The 23,924-nt window shown below is 32.5% G+C and overlaps 3 protein-coding genes across 3 annotated transcripts; 1 reads left to right on the top strand and 2 right to left on the bottom strand.

The window, feature by feature from the left end:
- The first annotated feature begins 6,910 nt into the window (after positions 1–6,910).
- On the top strand, positions 6,911–7,884 carry LOC106312428 (cold shock domain-containing protein 4). Its single transcript, XM_013749953.1, has one exon. The coding sequence runs from the start codon at positions 7,027–7,029 to the stop codon at positions 7,606–7,608; it is 582 nt and encodes a 193-aa protein (XP_013605407.1). The 5' UTR covers positions 6,911–7,026; the 3' UTR covers positions 7,609–7,884.
- Positions 7,756–10,573, bottom strand: LOC106312427 (auxin transporter-like protein 2). Its single transcript, XM_013749952.1, has 6 exons — positions 10,197–10,573; positions 9,936–10,121; positions 9,728–9,840; positions 9,440–9,623; positions 9,039–9,136; positions 7,756–8,906 (listed from the first exon to the last, which is right to left on the bottom strand). The coding sequence occupies exons 1-6, from the start codon at positions 10,353–10,355 to the stop codon at positions 8,192–8,194; spliced, it is 1,455 nt and encodes a 484-aa protein (XP_013605406.1). The 5' UTR covers positions 10,356–10,573; the 3' UTR covers positions 7,756–8,191.
- Positions 10,574–17,940: 7,367 nt separating this feature from the next.
- Positions 17,941–20,582, bottom strand: LOC106312094 (synaptotagmin-1). The gene is made up of 8 exons (XM_013749479.1): positions 20,234–20,582; positions 20,064–20,162; positions 19,608–20,003; positions 19,431–19,505; positions 19,232–19,308; positions 18,868–19,114; positions 18,307–18,795; positions 17,941–18,217 (listed from the first exon to the last, which is right to left on the bottom strand). The coding sequence occupies exons 1-8, from the start codon at positions 20,342–20,344 to the stop codon at positions 18,086–18,088; spliced, it is 1,626 nt and encodes a 541-aa protein (XP_013604933.1). The 5' UTR covers positions 20,345–20,582; the 3' UTR covers positions 17,941–18,085.
- Positions 20,583–23,924: the final 3,342 nt, after the last annotated feature.

A 23,924-nucleotide genomic window follows, 5' to 3' on the forward strand; every position in this document is an offset into this window, starting at 1 on the left:
CATTTATTAAAAAAATTATTTTTTATCTAAAAAAATTATTTTTTATCTAAAAAAAGTTATTGAAACTATAAATTAAAATTATTTAACCAATTACAAAATATAATTATTAAATTTGATTGGTTACACAGATTTTGATAAAGTTAAAGTTACCTAGAAATACGAAAACATCATGCATATTGGAACTTAAATTTTTTTTCTAAACATTTTACATTTCAAAACAGATGGAGTACCTATTTGCTTAACATTTTTTGCGACATTTTTTTACAGTAAACATATTTGATTAGGGTTTACCGGTCGCATTTTTTTTTGACATCGAACGGCTATTCTATTACTCAAAGAACTTGAGGTAGTCTGGTTACCCCAGACCGGAATAGAACAACCAATGTAACAAAGCCTCCTACAAAATGCTCTAGCAGACTTAGCTAACGAATCAAATATTCCATTTTGTGCTCTTGGGATGTGAGAGATCTTGAATTCCAGAAAACATAGCTGAAGCATCTTTATGGCCTCCAATTCAGTTGCAAAACCTGGCCAAGCTTGAGTCTCTCTTATCATTGCTATTAGATCCTTGCAGTCTGTTCCAAAACTCTGACACGAGGAATGTAGAAGCATGCTCTCCATCGCCCACCGCAGTGCCTCCACTTTCGAGTGTAAGGCAGATTCTCGCCTATTTAAGTTACACATTCCCATCAGTTGTATTTGTCCTAGGCTATCCTTCTAAACCCATCGGCAACCACTAAATTGTGCCATTGAAGTCCATGATCCATCCACCATTCATATATTTTTCAAGCATATGGCTTGAGATTCCTCATTACGAAGCTCTTGTGGGGTTTCCGGTACCAACTTATTCGCATTAAACCACACCTGGCATTCACTCTCAGCATATCTGACTAGCTCCATAGGATCTCTGTCTATTCCCCTAAAAAGTTTATCATTTCGGGCCTTCCAGATATACCATATTATCCAAGGATAAGGGTCTCTGTCAAGCTCTGGTTGAGCAATGTCATTCTTCCTCCAGAAGAGATAGTCCATGTTGGCATAAATGCTAGACAAAGGAAAGATGTCAGGAGTAGATGGTGTTGTTGCTAGGGACCATACTTGTAGAGCTGGAGGGCATTCAAATATGGCATGAGTAGCGGTTTCTTCTGGCTCTCCACATCTTGGACAGTAATTATCGCATCTCATGTTCCGGCGTATTAGATTTCTTGTAACAACAACTTACCATGTTATCAGTTGTCACATAAGGTGACATATCTTCTTAGGTGCTTTTACTTTCCAAACAGAGGCTTGGAGTTTGGTTATGCTGGGCTCTAGGATCTGCTTCTCTTCATCATTCCTCATTAGGTTCCGAGCTACCCAATATCCCGATTTAACTGTGTATTGATCATTCTTGATGTAATTCCAGCAGAAATAATCTCCGTGGTGAGTCAAACTTATGGTCAAACTCTTAATGAAAGGTATATCCTCTGGATTAACATACTTCTCTAGTAATCCATCATCCCACTCTCTTGTGTCTCCATTAATGAGATCACTAACTCTCAAATTTGGATGCAGAACATGAACAATTGGTGAAGCCGGCCGGGATGGCGTAGTAGGAATCCACGGGTCCTCCCAAACCCTTACTTCATATCTATAATGAATCTTTTGTCTAATCCCCAATAGTAGTAATTTTCGTGTCGTTGTTATACTGGTCTATACATATGATAGCCTGCTCACAGACTGCAATCGCGATGGCGAACTCATTCTTTAAGGTTTACCGGTGGCATTTAAGGTGGTATTTCACCATTTAAGATAAAAACAATAGTAAAAACAAATTTATTTAATCTCAAATCCGCAACATTGAAAGATAAACATTAAGCAATAACTGCTAGGCTACACTAGTTTTTCTTTTAATTTTAATACATAAACTAATATACAGTATATGCTAAAGTTCTCGAAATTAATCTTTTAATACACAAACTAATTATTTAAATACATTAACTAATACTTCGATCAACTTCTGATTATTCTCCAGTTTTTTCTCAATTGGCTAGACCTTTAGACGACTACACATTTTATGCCTATGGCGTTAGGAACAGAGAGTAGATAGAATCATATTAACTGATACACATAAATAAACTTAGGACAAAAATCTTTTATAGACCAAATGGTCAAAAAAAAATCTACAACATCCAAAAAAAATCTACGTAGACCAATTAAAGAAAAATAACGATTTTGCCATTAATGACAGAGTGATATGAGCCATTGGATCATCACATCTATGTTTTACTCTTGGCCATGCAATTTCACATATGTCTCATTCTCTCTCATTCTCTTTCTTTAATCTCGGCCATTCACATCCACACAATCTTTATTATCTCATTCTCTCATTAGAGTTGGTAAAACTAGTATAACTCGTACAACTAAATATTTTAAAAAATTATATAATTGGTATAAAAATGTTATAATTTACACATAAAATAAAAAAAATAAATATTCTAATTGGTATATGATGACAAAAATGTCATCTATTTAATTTAAGATTTTTCATTTTTTTATTAAATTATTGCATTACACACTTAATTTTATATTATATACTTTATAGTTATTAACTATATTAACCATATTTTTATGATAATCAAACATCTAACATATTTTACAAAGCTATGATGTGAAAATATTGGTACAACCCTTATGACTAGACATATAAACAATATATATATATATATATATAACTTATATATATATTATACGAGTATTACTGGTACAACTAGTACAACTTCGACGTTTCAGAAATTAACAAAACTAATTTGGTATTTCATATGAGAAAAACAATCATATATCTCAGTTGGTATGTACTCATAAAATTTCTCTTAATTTAATTTGAAGTTTTAGAAAAAAATATAAAAATTATTACACAATTCCATAAGTTTACATGATCTACCTTATACTTTTAATGTTTGTTAACGTGTTTGTCCACATAATTTTTGGAAAATATACATGAAATGTATTTTTACAAAATTGATGATTTCATTATAACCGGGCAAAGACATGTAAATATAAATAAGTGGTACAACTGAGATAAATGTATTTATTATGTGGTACAACTAATATTTTATAATTTCACTGCCAAAGTAAAACTATGCACAAACTGGTAAAACTCAAAAACTAGTACAACTATGTACAGTCGGTACAACTAGAAAACTTGTACAACTACTTGTTATTTAATTTAGTATTATTTTAAATATGCATTATGTTGTAACTTAAATATATCATCCCATTTAAATATGTAATTATAGATTAAAATTATGCTATGAATATATTTGATATCTTTTTTAAAAGTAAAAATAATTTTATGTATTATTTGCATTAATATTTCTTGCAATATATTTGACTTAATATTATTTACTAGTTATTATTTAATCAAATATAATCATATTAATTGTAAAGTTGTAGTAATTATACATTTTTTAGTTATTCTAGTTATACATGTATTTTGACAGATACAAGCAGGAAATATTGACAAAATCAATTCGGTATTCCATATGTAAAAACAATCAAATAACCAAACTGGTAACTGTTTAGATAGATTCCTTATTTTTAATGATTTTTTTGTTTTTTTTTTGTTTTTAGCAATTCTTACACCATCACATAAGTTTACATGATCTACCCTATACTTTTAAGGTTTATTAACTTATTTGTCTACATAATTTATGGAAAACATACATGAAATATATTTTTACGAAATTGATGATTTCATTGTAACTGGGCAAAGCTATGTACACATAAATAAGTGGTACAACTGAGGTAAATATATTTATTATGAGGTACAACTAATATTTTTTGATTTCACCGTCAAAGTACAACTATACACAAATTGGTACAACTCAAAAACTAGTACAACTATGTACAGAAGGTAGGGGTGGGCGTTCGGATACCCGTTCGGGTTCGGATCGAGTATTTTGGATTTTCGGGTATTTCGGTATAGGGATAGAGAACCCGTTCGGGTATTTCTGTACTTCAGGTCGGGTTCGGGTATTTTTAGTTCGGGTTCGGTTATTTTGAATCGGGTACAGATATTTAGATTGTAAAAGAAAAAAATTAAATTTTTCATTTTTTAAGTTTCTTGTATTTAAAAATATAGATTTCACTTAACTGATTTTTTTATTTTTTATGTATTGAATGATTAATAAGTTTGGAGATAATATTTCAAAAACAAATAGATATTAATTTGCGTATTGTTTTTAAACTTTGAATGTAACTTTTGTTAATACATGAAACAAAAAGTTTGGCATTTATTTTAAATGAATATCAAATCATTTTATCCATAATTATATATATACTTGTGATCTCAAAGTATGTGTAACATCAATATAAATATTTTTAAAAAAATGAGAGGTGTAAACTAGAAATATAAGGGTAAGTATATATATGTTCGGTTATCTTCGGATATCCATTCGGGTTCGGATATTACCCGTTCGGGTTCGAATATCCAATCTCTCATAACTTAATACCCGTTCGGGTATTTTGCTACTTCGATTCCGATTTCGGTTCGGGTTTTTCGGGTCGGGTTCGGGTGCGGCTTCGGGTATTGGGTAAAGTGCCCACCCCTAACAGAAGGTACAACTAGAAAACTGGTACAACTACTTGTTATTTTATTTAATATTATTTTAAATGTTCACCACGTTTTAAATGTGTATCATATTTTAAACATTGGGGTTGAACACATTATTAATACTGGTATAACTAGGACAACTATTCAAGTTCTGAAATTTAAATATTCAATTTGGTACTACATATGAAAAAATAATTAGCTGGCCAAATTGGTAATACTATTATTGTAGTTAAACCAGTTGTATCAGTGAGGCTATTATTATCGTAATCCAAACACCAAACATGAATGCTTATACATCATTTTGAACTCTTGATGTTTTTTGTGTCATCTTCTGGAATATATTCTTCTAATCCTTTACTATTGCAACATTTTTCGGTTTGACAATTGTCTTCTTTGGTTTCGAGAGCAAAAAGATAAAAATGTTTTTTTCTGTAAATAGTACAACTAGTACAGCTGGTAAAACAACTAATTATTCAAATACATATTATATAAAACAAAATTTTAACATATATTGACAAATTCATGCATGGCAAAATTAGACCAACATTTTGGTTCTACATTATCTTCTTCTATAACATTATTCGTTGAAAACAAAAACCCTAATATAGCCATATTAGTTATAAAATTGTACTAGTTATAGTTGTTCTAATTATACTAGTTATAGTCGTTGTAGTTGTACTAGTTATACTAGTTTCAGTTGTACTATGTGTATTAGTAGCACTTTGCGTTCTTCACTGTCAAAAATTTTGTATTTAAAAGTGAGATTCAATTTTATATGAGAGAAAATGGATTGAGAATGATGAAGGATTGATCGATTTGAGATAAGAACGAAAATTCGTAAGGGTTGAAGTGTTTTTTTTTATTTTGATTTTGATTATGGAATGGAGAAATTTGTTAAAATGGAGATTTAAAATCAGGACTTTTAAGGTTGTGAATCCAGATGAAGTAAATGAAAACAGATAATATGGAAGGGATCAGATGAATGACACTTAAGTTTGAGTTTGAGTTTGATTTTTAAGAAATAGTGATAAAAAAATGGAGATGAAGAACGTACAAAATGATGTAGGAGAAGAAGGAGAGATTTGGGGGTTTAGGGATCCGGATTGGGTTGGGTCGGATTATTGGGTTTGGATAGGTAGTAGTTGGGTTGGTAAATAAATAGAAGTTTCTGGGTTTTGAAGTGTTTTTAACTATTTTTCTATTTAAAATTAATTCAAAGTAAAAATTAAAATATAAAGGATTCTTTTTAGATTTTTTCTAGACCAATTGGTCTATATCATCATTTGATCCATAAACTTATTACCTACAACAACTACTAAGAGAGGATTAACGCACAAACTCCACATGGGTTTTTTTTTTTTTTTTTTTTTTTGTCTGAATAGAAAAAAAAATTTAATATCAACCAATTGCGGGCCGCCACGTGTCAGTGGGGCCCGCAAACAGTTGAAAAACTCACCAAAAGTCGGTCCTTATTTCGGCTTCCCTTGGATCGATTTTATCCTTATCTGTAGACCCTTCCACCTAAAAACCCCACTAAAACCTCTATTTCCCTCCCGATAATCCTGGCCTAAAGACAATAAATGAGCAAAACATTAACTAAGCTCATTCAATATTTTTCCTTAAAATAAATAATTTAAGAAGCATCGACATGTCCCATCGCCATGTCAATTGGATCATGTGAACGTTACGCTTTTGAGTCTTGACTACTTCTTTGAGGCTTTGACTGAAAGTAATACTATTACTCTTGGAGATAATCTGTAAATATACTATTATTTGGTACCAGAAGTGAAATATAAAATAAAATAAACGGCACGCAGTTTACGTTCCCAAAAAAGTGGGACTAGTCAAAATATCTGCTTACGTCCATCAACTTTAATGTTGACTGAACTGGAAAGTAATAAATTGTATAATAATGATTTTCGCTTTCCCAATAGTGCCCTTCACGCTGTTAGATTTTTTCGGGAGAAGAGGATAAGCTTTAAACGATTATTAATCAAAATTCAACTTAGAGATCTGAATCTGACGGCTGATAACCATCCCGCAAAGAATCTCTAACAATCCAGATCGAAGCTGGACCAGAGCTTCCCAAAAAGGAAAAATAATACACTCTCGAACTAACTAAACTCGTTAGTAGTTTTTCGAATTAACTAAAATTTCATTGTTATATTTTTTCGAATAACGAAAATTCATGATATTTACAGAAAAAGAAGAAAATAACGAATGAAAAAAAAACTTAAAAAAAGGGAATATGAAAAGAAATAAAAATGAAAATGGGAATAATAAAAAGCAGACGTGGCAGTGATACCCTAAGCACACATCTGCTGTTGTTATAAACAGCTTCTTCCTCACGCCAAGGGGAGAGAGATAGAGAGAGTTCTGATCTGTGGTTTTGTTTTCCTGAAAGAGAAAGGAGAGAGAGAGGTTTGATCGGAATGTCTGGAGGCGACGGAAACAATGGTGGAGAAAGACGCAAAGGGTCGGTGAAGTGGTTCGACACCTCAAAGGGCTTTGGTTTCATCACACCCGACGACGGTGGTGACGATCTCTTCGTTCACCAGTCCTCCATCAGATCTGAGGGTTACCGTAGCCTTGCCCCGGAGGAATCCGTTGAGTTCGAGGTCGAGGTCGACAACAGCGGACGTAACAAGGCTGTCGAAGTCACCGGACCAGACGGCGCTCCGGTTCTGGGTAGCAGCGGCGGTTCATCTGGAGGACGAGGCGGTTTTGGCGGCGGTGGAAGAGGTGGAGGACGAGGTGGAGGTTATGGTGGCGGCGGATACGGCGGAGGAGGAGGTTATGGTGGTGGACGCGGAGGCGGTGGTGGTGATGGGGCTTGTTACAAGTGCGGAGAGCCTGGTCACATGGCGAGGGACTGTTCCCAAGGTGGTGGTGGTGGCTACGGAGGAGGTGGCGGCGGTAGGTTCGGCGGTGGAGGAGGAGGTGGCGGAGGGAGCTGCTACAGCTGTGGAGAGTCGGGTCATTTCGCGAGGGACTGCACAAGCGGCGGTCGTTGAAGCAAAACAAGTTAAAAGGCGGTTTGTAGAAGGGTAAATCAGTCATCTCGCCGCCTGCTATCTCAAATATTATCCTCATCTATCTATCTATCTTATCTTCTTTTGTTTTTCTATCTACTCGGTTTGTTTTCGGTTTATTAGGACATGTTGTTATGGTGTTTGTTATGCGTAAGAAGCTGGATTCGTATTTGCATGTTTTATCAATCATAAGTTTCGAATCGTTGTTATGGTGTTTGTTTTTTCTATCTCCTCTATTATATTCCAAGCGTTGCTGCATTTTAATTTCAGTTAAAAGTTTAATCAATCATAAGTTCGGTTGTGCTGTTCATTTGTTTATATACTAATGGACAAAGACATTTTATATACTAATGGACAAAGACATTTGTTCCTTACCAAGACTACACAACACTTGTTTGTTCCTAAAGTTTGTCTTTTTTTTTTTTTCAACGTCCAAAAGATAATAAAAATTGACAACCATAACGCAACCCAAAAACACACTAGTGCTTTGGTATACAGATCTACTAAAGAAACGAACGACAATTTTGTGAACGGTGTAATACGCTTTTTATTAGTTGCTTAAGATTCAAAGGCCACGTGTGTGGTTGACGTGAGGTCGATGGCTGATCGGAGGAGGCGATGCCATTACCGGCGGTGGACACTGGTAACATTTTGTGAAGAGGCCGAATGTGTCTATCTGGTGAACAAAATTGATCATACTGGCCCAACCACCGAACCCGAATCCAACAACGAACACCCACACCACAATGAATGCGTTGATGGTGAACGCCCCTGTCCACCTCCCTAGAAACCTCGGCGGCTGCTCCACGGCGTTCTCCCGTGAGGCTGCTGACCGGAACGTGAAGACATGAGCCAGCGCAGGGATGATGTAGACGGTGAAGCTAACGAGGAGAGATCCCACAGTTGAGTTGATGGGACCGAAGAAAGGGAATACGATTGCCAGAAACCAGATGGGTATAACCACGGGAAGCCTCACGGCGGCTCTCTTACACATGCTCCGGCACTCATGCATCCCTATCAGCTTCTCCCACACGAAGTAGAGAGGCGTGCATGCAAACCCGAAGGTGATGAACTGGTGGATGAGCATGAGCACCACTGCAAAATCACGGTAAAGGTTCTTTGGGAGGAGAGCGAATGCGTTTGAATGGTTTAGAAGCAAATCGCCAAACGCCCAGTAAACCGCAGACGCTGAAGGCAGCGTCAGCGTCAGAACGTAAAGAGTCGCAAACAGGTATATCGACTTGAACTTCTGCGGCTTCCACATGGCATGCATTATTTCTCTGTCCCCAACGACACAAATTCAATTTCATTAAATTGAATAGAATGTTAAAGTAAACAAAAAGGAATGGTCCTTTTCATCAATATTTAATTCCGATTATATCCTTATTGCATGGGGGGTAAAAGGGACATACACTGTAACAGCATGTCCACCGAATGTGTAAAGAATGTTTGTGGCCCCTGTGAAGTATAATACCAGCTTGCTTGGTCCCGAATGCTTCACTCCTTCTACCTATTTAATTTTACTAGAACATTAATCATTACATATATATATATATATACTCATTATTAATCTTAAACTAGTTCAATTATCTACAAGCAACGACGTATGTGTCTAACTCAAAAGTATAGGGAGTTGGGTAAAAGTGGTCCCAATCACATGTTGCTTGAAGCACAAGTGCCAAAAGACACAAGGAAGAAGACAACTTTGTTTATGTTTTTGAGTCCCCTTAAGTTACAACATCACCAGCTAATCTATCTCACCATATGATTATATTAGGAAAAAAAAGAAGAAATAATTTAGTAATTAAATTACCTGACCATGGAGGATGGATGCAATGGTGAGGTACCAAGCAGTGTAAGTGGTCATCAACAGTCCAAGAAAAGACCAGATCCTGTAGTTGTGGAAGGAAGGAATGAATACTGTGGTTGCACAACATGCTCCAAATATGTATGTCCATGTCCTCTTGTCCAGGTTATCATTTATGTAATATATATTGCTGCACATTCGGTCATGAATCCATAAAATCAGTTTCAATATATAGGTATGGTTATCCTCTTTACTGATTAAGAAAACAATTTGTAGTAATTAATTACTACATACCTGGCGCATGCTATGAGTTGAATGACAGATCCAAAGAGAAGGAAGGTGCAGTTGAATGCTAACCCAACATTCCTCCAGTGCTTCCCAAGCAATCCATCAAGAACCTCAAACCACTTCACATTGTTTGAACAACAACAAAAAAACATGTTCTTAAATATATTTAGTTACAAATGAAACAAGATGTAGAAAAAGAGATAGCCATTGTTACTTGAATGACATGGTTTCTGAAGTTAACTTTCTCTCTCTCTTTTCTGGTTCTGTACTCAACGTAGAGAATGCTGATGAGATAAGCAGTCCAGCTACCCAGTAGGCCATAGAAGAGCTGAAACAGAATCCCTGAGAGCATCCCCAGCTGTGAAAATGAGTATGGAAGCGTCAATAGCACTTGCGCCACCTAAAGAACACATGAATGTCACATGTTAGTACAAATAATAGAGAAAGAGAGTAAAAACTAAAACATCACGTATACCTGGTTGGAAGCGCAGCTGAACCAAGCATCATAGACAGAGCCACCATGCCAAAACATGTTGGAAAGTTTAGATTTCATGTCCGAAGCTTTCCCTTCACTCTCCATCTCCACATAGTTCCCAACAACAACCGTCTCCACTGCTTTCTCACCATTCTCCATATTGCTTGTTCTCTCTTTGTGTAGAGACCAACACGAGTGAATGGAGTTAAGAGTGTATATAGATAATATATATATATAAAGGAAGGATAGAAGAGTGTGATTGTGTGTAGACAGAGAGGGAGACACGGAAGTAGTTTTTCAAGGCAAGAGGATGATGGTGAGCAAAGCCCCAAGCAAACTCTCTTTCCCTTTGTTCTTGATAGCTACTTGTGAGAGACTTTGTTTCGGGAGTGACGACATAGAATCAAACTCCTATATAACATAACACTCTCGATTAAAGTATATTTTCCAAACAAAATATCCCAAAAAATAATATAAAGAATAATTGTATTATACCACCAACAATATTACTGTTATTTTACTCATGAAAAGTTATTAAAATTGGGTAGCTTGAAAGTGCAATGAATATGGTTGTTTTCTGTCAAGGGAAGGGACAATCCATTACACAAGAATGATTTCTTACATATTTTCACTAATTTCATGGGAGAAAATACAAGATAATTTGAGTTGCCTGGAAATAGAAAATGTGTTTTCTAGGCGAATAAATTATAGTATATAAGAGTATCTCCGAAAGAAACTCTATAACTTCAAATATAGAGTTTTTTATTCTAAAAAAAGAATTTCAAAAGTTCAAATTTAGAGTTTTTAGAAGTAAAACTTCATATCTGAAGTTTCATACTCAAAACTCTAAATTTGAAGTTTCATCTTTTTATTTTCATCTAGGTCCTTATAATTAATTATGCATCACATTTATGATTCTTAAGTATTTGCTCATTCATAGTTTTAAACTTTAAAACTTTTGTATATTTTAAATATTTCAAATTTATTTTGTAAATTAAAATTTTACAATAAAAGTTTCTTAAAAATCAAAATAAGATTTATAATATTTTAAAATTAGAATTAGACAACAAGAATATTACAAAAGAAACTTAATAATTTTTTTAAGAAGATATATACATGAAGACATAATTATTACACAAATTTAGATATTACAACAACACCAATAGTCTAGTAAAATTTCTCCAGAACTTTTAAAATATTGTTCAAACAAATTTTGTATAACCAAAAGTGAAGCATTAATAGAATAATTTTATGTAATAATGTGTTATTTTTCTTGTAGTTTAATATTTAATTATGTATTTATATTTATAATATTATATTTTAGTGTAAGATTTTATTAATTAATATTACTATAATATTTTTATATATGTGTTAGTTATCTATAAATTTTTTATAAATTTATATTAATTATGATATATATAAGGAACTTAGTGTAAATTATAAATAATTTTGAAATTAATTTTGAAAATTTGTTTTTTGAAAAAAAACACTTTGAAACTTCAAATATAAAATTTGCAAAACCCTATAATAAAGAGTCTTTTCTGGAGATGTCTGAACTATCGTAATCACATGGGTTCAGCGGCGAGTCATTAGTGATGCTTTGCTCGCACGAGAGGGATTTATTTTCTCGAGCAACTGATTCGTTCACTATTTGTATACTATCCGTTAAATTAAAATATTTTCTAACAAAAACACATTTTCACTTGGCTATGAGTTAAGATGCGATATCTTTAAAAAAAATACTCTTTTTATGTATAGATGCTCCCTAGCATGACTATAACTCTTCTGGTATCAATGTTGTGATATGAAATTGTTTTTTTTTTTTCTGAAAATATTTGTAAAAAGACAAAACTTAAAAAGAAACCTCTGCAAAATAGTACATTAATATTCTTCCATGATTCGAACAAAGTTTGTATATCTCGATGATACTTATAGAGTTATGTACTTGTATTTATTGATCAAGATTTTATGGTTCTCTACCCCGGCCCTTTGATGATTTTAATAGGGATACTCATTCTGCACTACAAGACTTCCAGGCTACAGCTGTAAATAATGACATCAAACTTTATTGTCTCTTTTTCTATAATCGTATTTCATGCAAGTAATTCTATTTACTTTGTACCGTATCTAATGAATAAAGTAGATGAATGAATGTCTGCACCTTTCGAAGAAGAATGAAGGAACTTAAAAGTCTGTCGCCTACAATTGAGAGAAATCAGGTTTAGTAATTTTTTTTATTTTTTTTTGCTAAATATGTAAATATCATTCGAAAAATAAACAACAAATTTTACAAAGAGTTTTTAGCAAAATGTAAAACTTAAAAATTTGGTTTCATGCTAAAAAAGGAAAAAAAAAACATGGAAACAAATGATAGTAATAGATTACACTCAGAGATGCGACTCCTCTTTGTGTATGAGTTTCTAGTCTACTATTTAGCTTGGAATAATAAGCACGCACAATTTTTTTTTTTTTTTTGAAAAAAGCACGCACAATATTTTACAAAGCGTAATAACATTTATCTTATGATTATTCAATGTATTTTGTTATTTTTACCTCTAAGATAGATAAATTCTAAAATTTATTCTTCAAAAATAGCAATATCTAAATGTAAAATAAAATATAGAAAATGCTATTTTTTATAAATAGGAGAAAAATAACAATCTTTATTTTAGAGAAATAAATAGAGGTGAAATATAATAGTTTGCTTCTAGTTGAGTTGAAAATGTTATAACATTTTGTTTCGGTTGATATTTCACAATTTATCATTGCAGAAAATATAACCCCCCATCCCAGTTATGTTAGTGTACTAGGGTGGCAAAAATAAGAAGGCGTAGATAAATGGAATATAGTTTTTGTTAGGTATAAGAAAAATAGATTAGAGGATCGAAATATAATGATGAAAGGGGAGCGAATCACTCATTGCTAGGAAACAAAGCGTGGTCGCTTTTATAATACTACATGCTTCCTAAAAGTAGATATTTTAGATTTTTTTCTTATTACACAAAGATAAATTTTCTATATTATTAAGGTACTTTTTTATATTTTTGATGAACATTAATTAAGAATATTTGAATTGATTAAATTTCATTGGTGAAAAATTATTGAAAAGTGTATAATAAAGTAAAAAATAAATTAAATTATAAATATTTATTAAATTCTTAATAAACGTGTATACTCTAGAAAATCTTACTTTGAGGAATAGCGGGACTAAGAGGGAAGCTCGCTTTTATCACATGCCCATTCCCCTATCTGAACTTTGTGCTGCTTTCTTCTTTACTATTATTCTCAATTTTAAATCATTTTTGCTTTCTCCATGAACTAGTACTATTTGTTTTGGTATATATATAGTACACATCAGAAATATTTGAGCTTAATGAGTATTATTTCTTAATTGTCCAATAAAGAAAAAGGAATAAAACTCAAAATTTTCTGCATATTAACAAATTATAAAAGAAACTATTTTTATGGAACAGCACATTATAATAAAATTAACAAATGAATATATTTAACAAATAAATAATATTTTAACAAATAATAACTAGGTCATCATCATGAATGGGATTCCGACCATAACATATAGTCGGCAAGATTTAATATATTAATTTATTTAATATATTAATTTATATGAATTTACACAAATATTAAAGATATATTAGAATTTTTAAAACAACCTGTTAATATTATTTATTATCTAGTGATTTTGTTTGTGATGTTTTCATATATCATTTATTTTATTTTTTAATAAAATGAACACATATCAAAACAAAATAACAATATGAAGTATTTTTTTTTGGTTGAAGATTCTCCAAGATTTAAACCATCAGAAATCAGAGAAATAAAGTGATGCATTGAAAACTGGAATTGAGTTAGGAAAAGAACAGAGAAAAAATTTGTATGACTTCAGATCCGGTTCAACTGATGGATCATACAGTGATACAACCACATCATTTTTAAACAATCTCATGTATATTGGTGTGACCACACCACCATAAAACAAGGGGCTTAAGATAAAGTGACATTACCCATCAAATTATATATGGTAGCGGATAACCAAATATTTATAAAGTTAGTCCAGAAAACATATTTTTATTTGAGAAAGAGTCCAGAAGCCATATTAAACAAGTGATGGTGGAAATTCACATAAACTAAATACATGTAATGTTAAAAAAATTCGTAAACTAAAATGTAATATTTATTCACAAAATTTGTAAAATAGTAAAGTCTAGTATATCACAATGTAAAAAAGTAGGTGAATTTGTTTTATGTTTCATCGTTATGGTTTGGGACAAAAATTTAAATCTAGTATATCACAATGTAAAAATAAAGTCGGTAAATTTGATTTATGTTTGATCGTTATAATTTGGGAAAATATTATATGATTTTTTTTCACAATAATTATATTTTAAAGATTTAATGATTTTCACACCTCTTTTAAAAACAATGGTAGTTTAATCTACTCAACTCTCCACTGCCGGCTTTCCGTCAGTGTTGTGAGATGGCTCATTCTTTTTCTCTTCGGTTCGAATCCGGTCTTACATGTCATCTCTTTACAGTTCCGGTGTCCTTTTGAAAAACGGCAATGGTGTAACGGTGGTTGCGGCAGACACAAAAGTCTAAAAAATTTCAGCTCGTATAGGTCTTACAACAAAGTTGCCAAAAAAAGAAAGACTAAACTGGAAAAATGTCTCCTCGTCACGTTAGCCAGGAGATTGCTGCTTGGAATGTGGCTCGAGTATCAGACCAAATTCCGCTTCTGTAAGTTTTGGACAGTTCAACAGATGACGTCACTGAATAATTGCCTCAGCTCTCGTTTATGTACTTGGTACCTTTTCTTTTACCTTTTTTTTTTTTTTTTTTTTTTTTTTTTGAACACATGTACTTGGTACCTTATATGTTTAAATTAACCTTAAACAACTCTTTCAAATAAAGATCAAATTCACAACGGTGGTTACGGGTCGGCGGATACACATAATTATAATTTGACTGACCTACACATGTACCACATAAAATAAAATCAACCCATATCCGTAATTTAAAATTTTCAAATCGATCAAACCACACCTGCATTGCAGCGGATTAAATATGACAAATCCGCAAATTATGAATAAATTTTCCAGTTTTATTTGGGAGAGAAAAAGCCCTCTAATTACTCCTAATATATTTTTCTTTAACCACGCTAGTACATTTTTTCCCAAAGTTGGTATTCATATAGAAATTTTTGTTTATAGACAAAAGAAAATAGTTAATTAGAAAAAAAAGAAAGAAAAAAGAAGAAAATAGTTTATTATCTTAGGAGTAAATATGAGCGCGAGAGTTTATTACTTTATATATGTGTTGTTCTCTTTGGTCTGAAACTGATTAGACCTGGTCAAACCTGAAGCTCCTTTTTAATCAAATTTTGTGAGCCCATAGATGTTAATATTGCCTCCTGTGCCACGCTTTTTAGCACAGAACAACATATGTTGCTCCTTCATAATTTAGATTCCCATTGTTTGTTTGTCATCACCCACAATCATTTTCAATGTTACTTTTGTCCTCTTTTTTACCAGACAATTTTCGGAGATGATTAAACAACTTATTCGTTTGTTTCTTACAGAAACATCATATGATTATATTATATTTTACAGCTTTACTTTTTGAAAAACTTCATGGTCAGTTAAAACTTAAAAGGTAACCTATGGATTGTGAAAATAAACCCAAGTACCATAAAAAACAATGTTTTACGTTTTATTCTTTTTGGTCATATAACAATTAACACTGACACAAAACTTACCCAAAAAAAAGTTGTGCATATTTATAATTGCTGTGATTTACTACCAACTAGTATTGCAACTAGTATTGAGCCCATGCTATGCATGGAAATATTTTCGATTATAAATTAAACCACGTTATAATTATATATATAGCTTAAATAACATGCATTATTTAACTTTGATTATTAGAAGGATATGCATATATATAAGAAAATATTAGCACACTTATCATTAATTAACCGCAAAGATACTATATAATTAAAATGAAGTTAGGTTTGTTTAAAGAGTGAATGTGTGGAATATATCCAATTAAGGTCCAAATTAACTGAATGTCCATAATTATAGATAACCCAAAAAGAAGTAATTTTTTGATACTGTGCGGATGAAAATACCCTCATGTTTTATCGAAAACAAGTAACTCTAGATTTATCAGGTAAATATTTACATTGCAGGTAACAACTAACATATCAGCTAATAATTTCAGTATCATCTAACAATCTATGTATCAAGCAAATGTATCGACTAACAAATCATATATCAGTTAATAAAACTATTAACAATTAATTAGTTATCTATCAAATAGCCCCAAAACTATTTGTAACAGCTAACACTTCATGTATCGATTAAGAATCCATTAAAATCTAAATAATAGCACGTAAAGAATAAAATACCTACTAACGTATATATTATCTAAAAGTTGATTGTGAGTCGAAATTAGAAACATTGGAATTGGAGTGAGATAATAAGATTAGCATTATGGATGCCAAAAGAACCAGAATAAAAAAATAAAGATTTGTGTTGAATTAGAAGATGATTTGAAGAATCTATACGAGAGATAAAGAGATTAGAACACATAAAGGAGAAAAGAGAGAGATAGAAATAATGGTATTATAGTCATAAAAAATATTAAAAAGAAACAAAGATATATGACAAATTATATGGGCTTTTGGGTGCATTCTTACCGATTACTCTTGTTTAAATATTTTTACATTGATCTTAATTAGCTTGTCTGATATAAATATTAGTTTTTTTTTTGATCAAATATAAATATTAGTTAAGGCTTTCTTGTTTTACCTATTTATGTTCTTTTTTGTTTTCAATATTTTTTCTAATTTTTGACGTGCAATTTATGTTCTTTGGCTACATTACATTTAGTAATTCATATAGTATTTCCATTTACAAACAAAACTAGTACTATGAATCTAAGGAAAACAATGAAAAGAAAATAGCTTGTAATAGATAATAGGTGATCTTTATCGCTTAATATATGCTACTATACCTTTTAAATCTACATGACATAAATGATAAACTTCCATCATATATAACTAAACCATGAAAGTAGATCAAATCCTTTATTGGCACGTTTATTAGAAAACATAGTAAAATAATTATACATATAAATGGATATAGTTGAGAACACACAAACAGAACAAAAAGAAGCATTATAGAAGACAACAATTACCTTGTATTTTGATACTAAAGAAGTTCAAAGGAGATACTAACACGTAGAGGAAGCCTCATAGCCTCAATCAGTCTATCTCAGTCAAAGAAAGGTTAAGTTTTGATCTCTTCTTGTTCTGCTCCTAAAAAGGGAGCATTTTTTCGCATTTTGTTTTTGATAGATATAAGAATATGAAAAAGTACACAGTTGTAATACTGGGCAGTGTAATGGGTTCGAAGAATCTGTCGTACTGTTGCTTTTTTCTTTATCTAAATTATTATATGTCTAAATTAATTTTTCTTTAATTTTGTTAGGTGGCACAGTATGATGTGTCGTTTCTCGACCAGCCTACAAATATTAGTATTTTCTTTTATTTGTTGTTTCTCTTAAATTTATAAAATATTCGCACAGGAAAGTGACGTCTAGCCAACATAATAAACTTATAGACCGTCTTGTGTCATGGATTTTTTTCTTTTTTGGCTTTTGTAAACCGGTTAGGGGGGAAATAACGAGCAGTAGAGTTGCACTACCGAATAGCATATACGAGACGAAAGACACAAACATGTAAATAAAAAAAGGGCTTCGCAAATCTGATGTCTGGTTTTAAGAGTTAAAGGCCCGTATTGTACAACAACAACTTAACACAGAGTTTTAAAACCTCAAACCAATTCTCTTCTCTCTTCTCGAATCGAAATCTAAGAGGTGGTTCGCCACTCGAGCTCGATTTGGATCTTTCCGTTCTTGGAATCGATAAGGTGAAACTTTTGGTTCATCCTTTTGTTGTTCACCACGTCCACCACCGGAATGTCCACGTACCCCAGTGTTTCCTGCCCATCAAAACAATCCACATTTTTTTTTTAGTTTTAGAACAGCCAACCACACCTTACTGTGGGTTATGAATATTGTGTTATGTTACCTTGGGATGCAAGAGACCTATCCTTGAAGAGGTGCTCAGTACTTCCACGTGCAGCTTCTCGCGCACCGGAGGCTCCTCGAGCACGAAGGTGAACTCATCCTCCCACCTCGGGTCTCTGTTCTTCTTCACGTGCTTGGTTTTCCTCTCCTCTCCTTTGAAATAGATGCGCACGTAAGGGTTGGTATGGTGCTTGCCTTCAACGTCTTCAGCCGAATGCACTATCACCGCAAGCACTCCTCCACCAGCCGGTGTGCCTTCCGGAGCCTTCTGCACTGATTGCGATTCTTCGAAGCCCTTTGGCATTTCTTCCTCTGTGAATGGCTTATACAAGAGCTCAACCTCCAGCTTCCCCCTATCCTTGTCGGGCTGCACTCCTTCTTCAGCCCCCTCCATAGTCTTGCGCAGTTCCAAAGTGAAGGTTTTGTGTTCGTTAGGCACCATTTCTTTCAGCGGTAATACATTCATACCCATCTTATCGTGCTTTCCAACCTGCATCATCGGAAATACAAAATATTAGCAGACAGATAGATACATTATTCTACTGCGGATTAGCTTGTTTACCTTTTCCCAGTCATACACGTTGAACTCGAGGACCTGAGTCTGGGGATCTCTGACAGAGAATTTGTGTTCCTCGTTCCATTCAGGGTTCAAATTCTTGTGTTTGACAGTGGTCTTCTTAGACGGAATCTTGTCTTCAGAGAGCTTGATCTTCACGTATGGGTCTGCCCCACCCATCATATCTTTCTTCCGCAGCCCAACAGCCCTCACGACTTTCACATGGACGATTCCAACCGGCCTTCTAAACGCTCTGTACATTACATTTTATAAATTAAGATTTGCTAAGCATCAATCAAATTTTTAAGACATGGACTGATCATAATTTAAAAGGAAAAAAGAAGGAAGAATGGCATATATATATATATACTTGGCAGGGTCAAGGATTGGAACTACAAGGGTCTTAGGCCAGAGATACATGTTTGCAACTTGATCCTTGATTTGCTCCTGAAACAGTTAACGGAAAATTTGATCCAAGAGAAACGTAAGAGAGCTACAAACACCAATATAGGAGTGATGGATTACTATGAAGATCAAAATCATCTCACAAGTGAATGCCAAGAGAATACCTGGACAAATCTGTAGAGGCCAGGGATAGACATAAGATCTGCTCCACCAAGCTTGAGCCCAAAATCAACGTGTGGCTGCCATAGAAGCAAAGACAAAAGACAATAGCTCAACCAAAGTTCTGACTAGTACAACACAAAGGGAAAAAAAAAGTGACAATATAATGAAAAACGTTGAACCTTTTCCATAAGAGAGACATAGATAGTGGCAAAACAAGGAAAGCTGGGGACTAGTGGCTTGAGAGTGATACGAGGCTGTGCAAAAACTTGGAGATCAACAACCTGAACGGTAGCCTTGAGGCCGAAAGCTTTGACAGCGAGCAAGACATTGGGATTAGCAGCCCATTTCAAGCAAGGCTCCATAATCAGCTCCTTCTCGTCAGTGAGGTAAACCTTCATCCCTTGGAAAGTGGGAGGCAAGGAGCCGAGAGTGAGAGTCTCGAAATCGACGGAGTCGATCTTGTACTTGGGAATCTGCTCCTCGATGATGGGCTTCGCAATGTTCCTGGCCGTCTTGCAGATGGCCTTGTCCAGGTAAGGCCACATGTACTCGAGGAATTTGTTAATCCAGTCAACCTAATAACAAAAATCAAAATCAATGAGAGAATCAAAAAAGGAAATGCATAATTGACGTACACGGTCGAAGTCGGGGTTCTTGACCCAGAGGGGGATCTCGGGAAGCATACGGAGCATGGATTTGGGATCTTGGTCTGCTATCGATTGGATTTGAGGATCCTGAAAAAGCATACAACAATTTGTTTGTGTGTGATTAAGCGAATCTCATAAGGTTTGAATCGAAAGCGAACCTTGACGTCGTTGGGCTGGAGGTAGACGAAGAGGAAGTATCCGATGACGAGCCCCATCGATATCCCTATCCCAAATCCGCATAACCCTAGAATCGTGCTGAAGAACCCCATCGATTTTCGCTTCAGATCCCAAAAACAAAAACAAAAACAAAAACAATTTCTTCCTTCCTCCGTCCAATCTAATCGGTAGAGCGGCTGAGATGCATAATTTTGAAGAAGAAGAAGACGTGTTTATTTAACAGATGTCGGCAGAATATCGTCTGAGAAGCCGAGGAGGCAAGTAATGCGTGTGTGTGTGTGCGCACAAAAAAATCTACGCTCTCTCTCTCTCTCTCCCCTGTTTATTATTTTATTGTTTTTTATTCCTTGCTTCTTCTTTTACAAATAATTTGTTTGTTAGGGCATGATTATAAATTATTTCTTCGAATCATCGCTACTCTCTTTGGGAAAACCAATCTCTTTCCTTGTTAACACGTTTCTCTTTTGATTTATTACTATTAGTCTTCTAATTTAACAAACTCTCACTCCTTTTTCTATCACCACCACTCGCCCACCTTACATCCAAAATCAATTAATTCGCCAATCTTATCGCCTTTAATTAACGTATTTAAATAAACATACATGAATGCTATTAGTCTATTACCCATGTCTTCTCCTTCTTTCTGGTCACGAAAAGATATGAAAAGAAGCTGTTTGGGAAAGAGACAAAAACTTTACGGGGCCGTTTTTCGAAATGTTTTTGTAATTGAAGGGCTTGGACTAAAACGTGACATAGATTTGAGCAGTAAGCATCTGAATATGGGCCAGCCTTTGTGGGCCAAGGTGCATGTCTATGGATAATCACATGACGTGTTGCGCTCTTAGCTGTTGGTTATGTGGTCCTACGTAGAGTTGAAGCATCTGCACATCGTTAAGAGAACCAATATGGCTTTGCCGACACTTTCCTATTCCTTCGGTTTACCATTTTTAACATCTCTTTCTATACCGGCCACTATCCCACGTGGACAGTGGAAACAGAGAAGGACAAGCTCAATAGGTCCACCTTGTGGCTTTTGGAAACCAAGACAACACTTCTCTTACGAGAAGAAGAATGAGACTGAAAAGAGCTGTTCTTTTGGTCTTTTTTTTTTTTTTTTTTTATAATTTTGGTGTGATCCCAAAGGTTTTCTAGGCCCAAAGATTAATCACCAAGAGACCCATAGAAATCCGGATTTTCTCGTCACTTAAGACGTCTATGGGTGGCCAAGAAAAATTGAACTCAGGACGGAAGCTCAAACTGGAACCCCTTTATCATTAGGCCAAGACCACTTGATTATTTTTTTTTGGTCTTTTAATTGCTCAGTTCGCAAGAACAGCAAATTGGTAAGCATAATAGCACCATCACATTTTTTTACAAGTGAGCTCAAAACCGAGTATGTTAATGCTATCAAAAACCAAAATTAAAAAACTCAAAATCTAAAACCAAAAATTAAAACTAGTTCAAATTGGTAAGCATAATAGCATCATCACATTCTCCTTCTTCTCTTTATCATTTAATTTTTACAGTTACAGCCAAAACAAAAAATTTTACAAACTTAATTCTACAGTCACAAGAGTTTTAGAACACTGATTCAAAATGATCAAATTGCATCCTTCATCCTATATCCGCTCGGGATTTAATATTGTCTGAGATAAACGTATATCAAAAAAATTAGGGAAAATTTGGAGAAGTACTCTTACTTGAGATTTTATTTTGAAAATTACACCATTATATAAGTTTTTCGAAAAATACACTTTCGTATATATGAATTTACTAAATTGTCCATTCTGAATATTCAATATTATTATCAATTTTATGTCACTATAATTTATTTAATATTAAAATTAACAGTTTCAACAAGAATAAGTTTTTTAAGATAAAAAATATCTACAATATCTACACAATATCTTTTTTACTATATCTAAAATATCTATACTATTATTTGAAAAGTGAATTTGCTGATTTGTCATGTAGTCCATAATTTTAGGTAATTTTGTTTATTTGTCATGTTTTAATTAGGTTTTACCTAAATTATTGATTATTGATTATTATTAGTATTTAGCTGAGTCACCAATTTATTAATTTAAAAATGCACTTAATAATTTTATGTATAATTAAAAAGAATTTTATTTAAAAATATTAAATTTATATGTTATATTAAATATCTATTTAGTTTTTCTTATTTGTCATATTCTTATTAGGTTTTAGACTTTTAACTAGGTTATTGATTTATCAAAAATTGCCAAAAATATCACATTCATAATACCACTTTTCATGTTTACGTTAATCACTTTTACCATCACTGGTTAAAGAGAGAAGAAGACATTTATAATCTTAGGGTTAACTAATCCGACTTAGGGTTTAGAGCTGAGAGATTGTGTAGGATTTTTGGAATATGGAGTTTAAGGTTCTAATAAATATATAAATAAATACTTAAAAATTTAAAAAAAAATTGAAAAAAAAGTTTTATAAAGAATTTTCAAATTTCAAAAAGAAAAAAGAAAAATTTGAAACACACAAAATTCAAAAAAAAATTCAAATTTTTTTTTCTAAAAGGTTCAAATTTGGAAAAAAGTATAATTCGAAAACATAAAAAAATATTATTATTTTTTTTTTCTATTTTTTATGTATTTAAATAATTATTATATATATATATATATAGTAAGAATATAAGAGTGTTTTGTCTCTTAATGAAGAATATATTTTTGAAAATATATCTTTAGTGATTGTAAACATGAATAATTGTAACTGATTCACTAATTTTAAGAAGTGAATTTACGGATATGTCATGTTTTCCATAATTTTAGATAACAAATCAGTACATTTTAATTTTTCTTGATTTATTATTAGTTTCTAACTGATTCACTAATTTGAGAAGTGAATTTGAGGATATGTCATGTTCTCCATAATTTTAGGTAATTTTTCTTCTTTGTCATGTTTTTATTAGGTTTTAGCTAAATCATTGATTTATTATTAGTTTTTACCTTTGTCACTAATTTATTAATTTTAAAAAATACCCTTAATGAATCCTATATATAATTAAAAACAAATTTCATTTTAATAATATTAAATTTATATTTTATATTAAATATGTAGTTAGTTTTTTTTATTTGCCATATTCTTATTAGGTTTTAAACTTTTAGCTAGGTTGTTGATTTATTATTAGTTTCTGACTGATTTACTGATTTATTAATTTTAAAAAGACTCTTAGTGAATTTTATATATAATTAGAACGAATTTTATCTTAATAATATTTTAAAAAATTATTATATTAAATATTAAATAATTGATTATAAAATAATATAATAAGATTTTCAAAAATATATTTAAAAATAAGACAATTCTTATATATATTATGTTGTTATCTGGAAATAATATTTTATTATAAAAGTTAAAAAATTAAGATACAAAAAAGTTTATAGTTAAATATTAGTCAAGCAAAAACATTTATATAAAGATATTTTATAAAATATTTCTAAGATATGAATGTTTTGAGAAATTTAACACAATAATAAGTATATGTTTTGATGAAAAATATTTGACATATGTAAATACTTTGGTTTTTGATTTTTTTTTTCTTTTGTCATCAACTTATACATATTCATACTGACTCTCTGAACCAAACCAGAAGATCTTGATCCCTTTAGGTTTTGATTTAACTATTTAAAAAAC

This window comes from Brassica oleracea, chromosome C8 (assembly GCF_000695525.1).
Source record: "Brassica oleracea var. oleracea cultivar TO1000 chromosome C8, BOL, whole genome shotgun sequence".
Taxonomy (NCBI): domain Eukaryota; kingdom Viridiplantae; phylum Streptophyta; class Magnoliopsida; order Brassicales; family Brassicaceae; genus Brassica; species Brassica oleracea.

Excerpts from the sequence above, each read along its gene's own strand:
- LOC106312428 (XM_013749953.1), top strand. The coding sequence starts at position 7,027 with ATGTCTGGAGGCGACGGAAACAATGGTGGAGAAAGACGCAAAGGGTCG.
- LOC106312427 (XM_013749952.1), bottom strand. The coding sequence starts at position 10,355 with ATGGAGAATGGTGAGAAAGCAGTGGAGACGGTTGTTGTTGGGAACTAT. Across the intron at positions 9,841-9,935 it reads TCAGAAACCATGTCATTCAA|TGGTTTGAGGTTCTTGATGG; the intron begins GTAACAATGGCT and ends AACAATGTGAAG. Across the intron at positions 8,907-9,038 it reads GGTGGACATGCTGTTACAGT|AGAAATAATGCATGCCATGT; the intron begins GTATGTCCCTTT and ends CGTTGGGGACAG.
- LOC106312094 (XM_013749479.1), bottom strand. The coding sequence starts at position 20,344 with ATGGGGTTCTTCAGCACGATTCTAGGGTTATGCGGATTTGGGATAGGG. Across the intron at positions 20,163-20,233 it reads TCCAGCCCAACGACGTCAAG|GATCCTCAAATCCAATCGAT; the intron begins GTTCGCTTTCGA and ends ATGCTTTTTCAG. Across the intron at positions 18,218-18,306 it reads TAGGTCTCTTGCATCCCAAG|GAAACACTGGGGTACGTGGA; the intron begins GTAACATAACAC and ends TTTGATGGGCAG.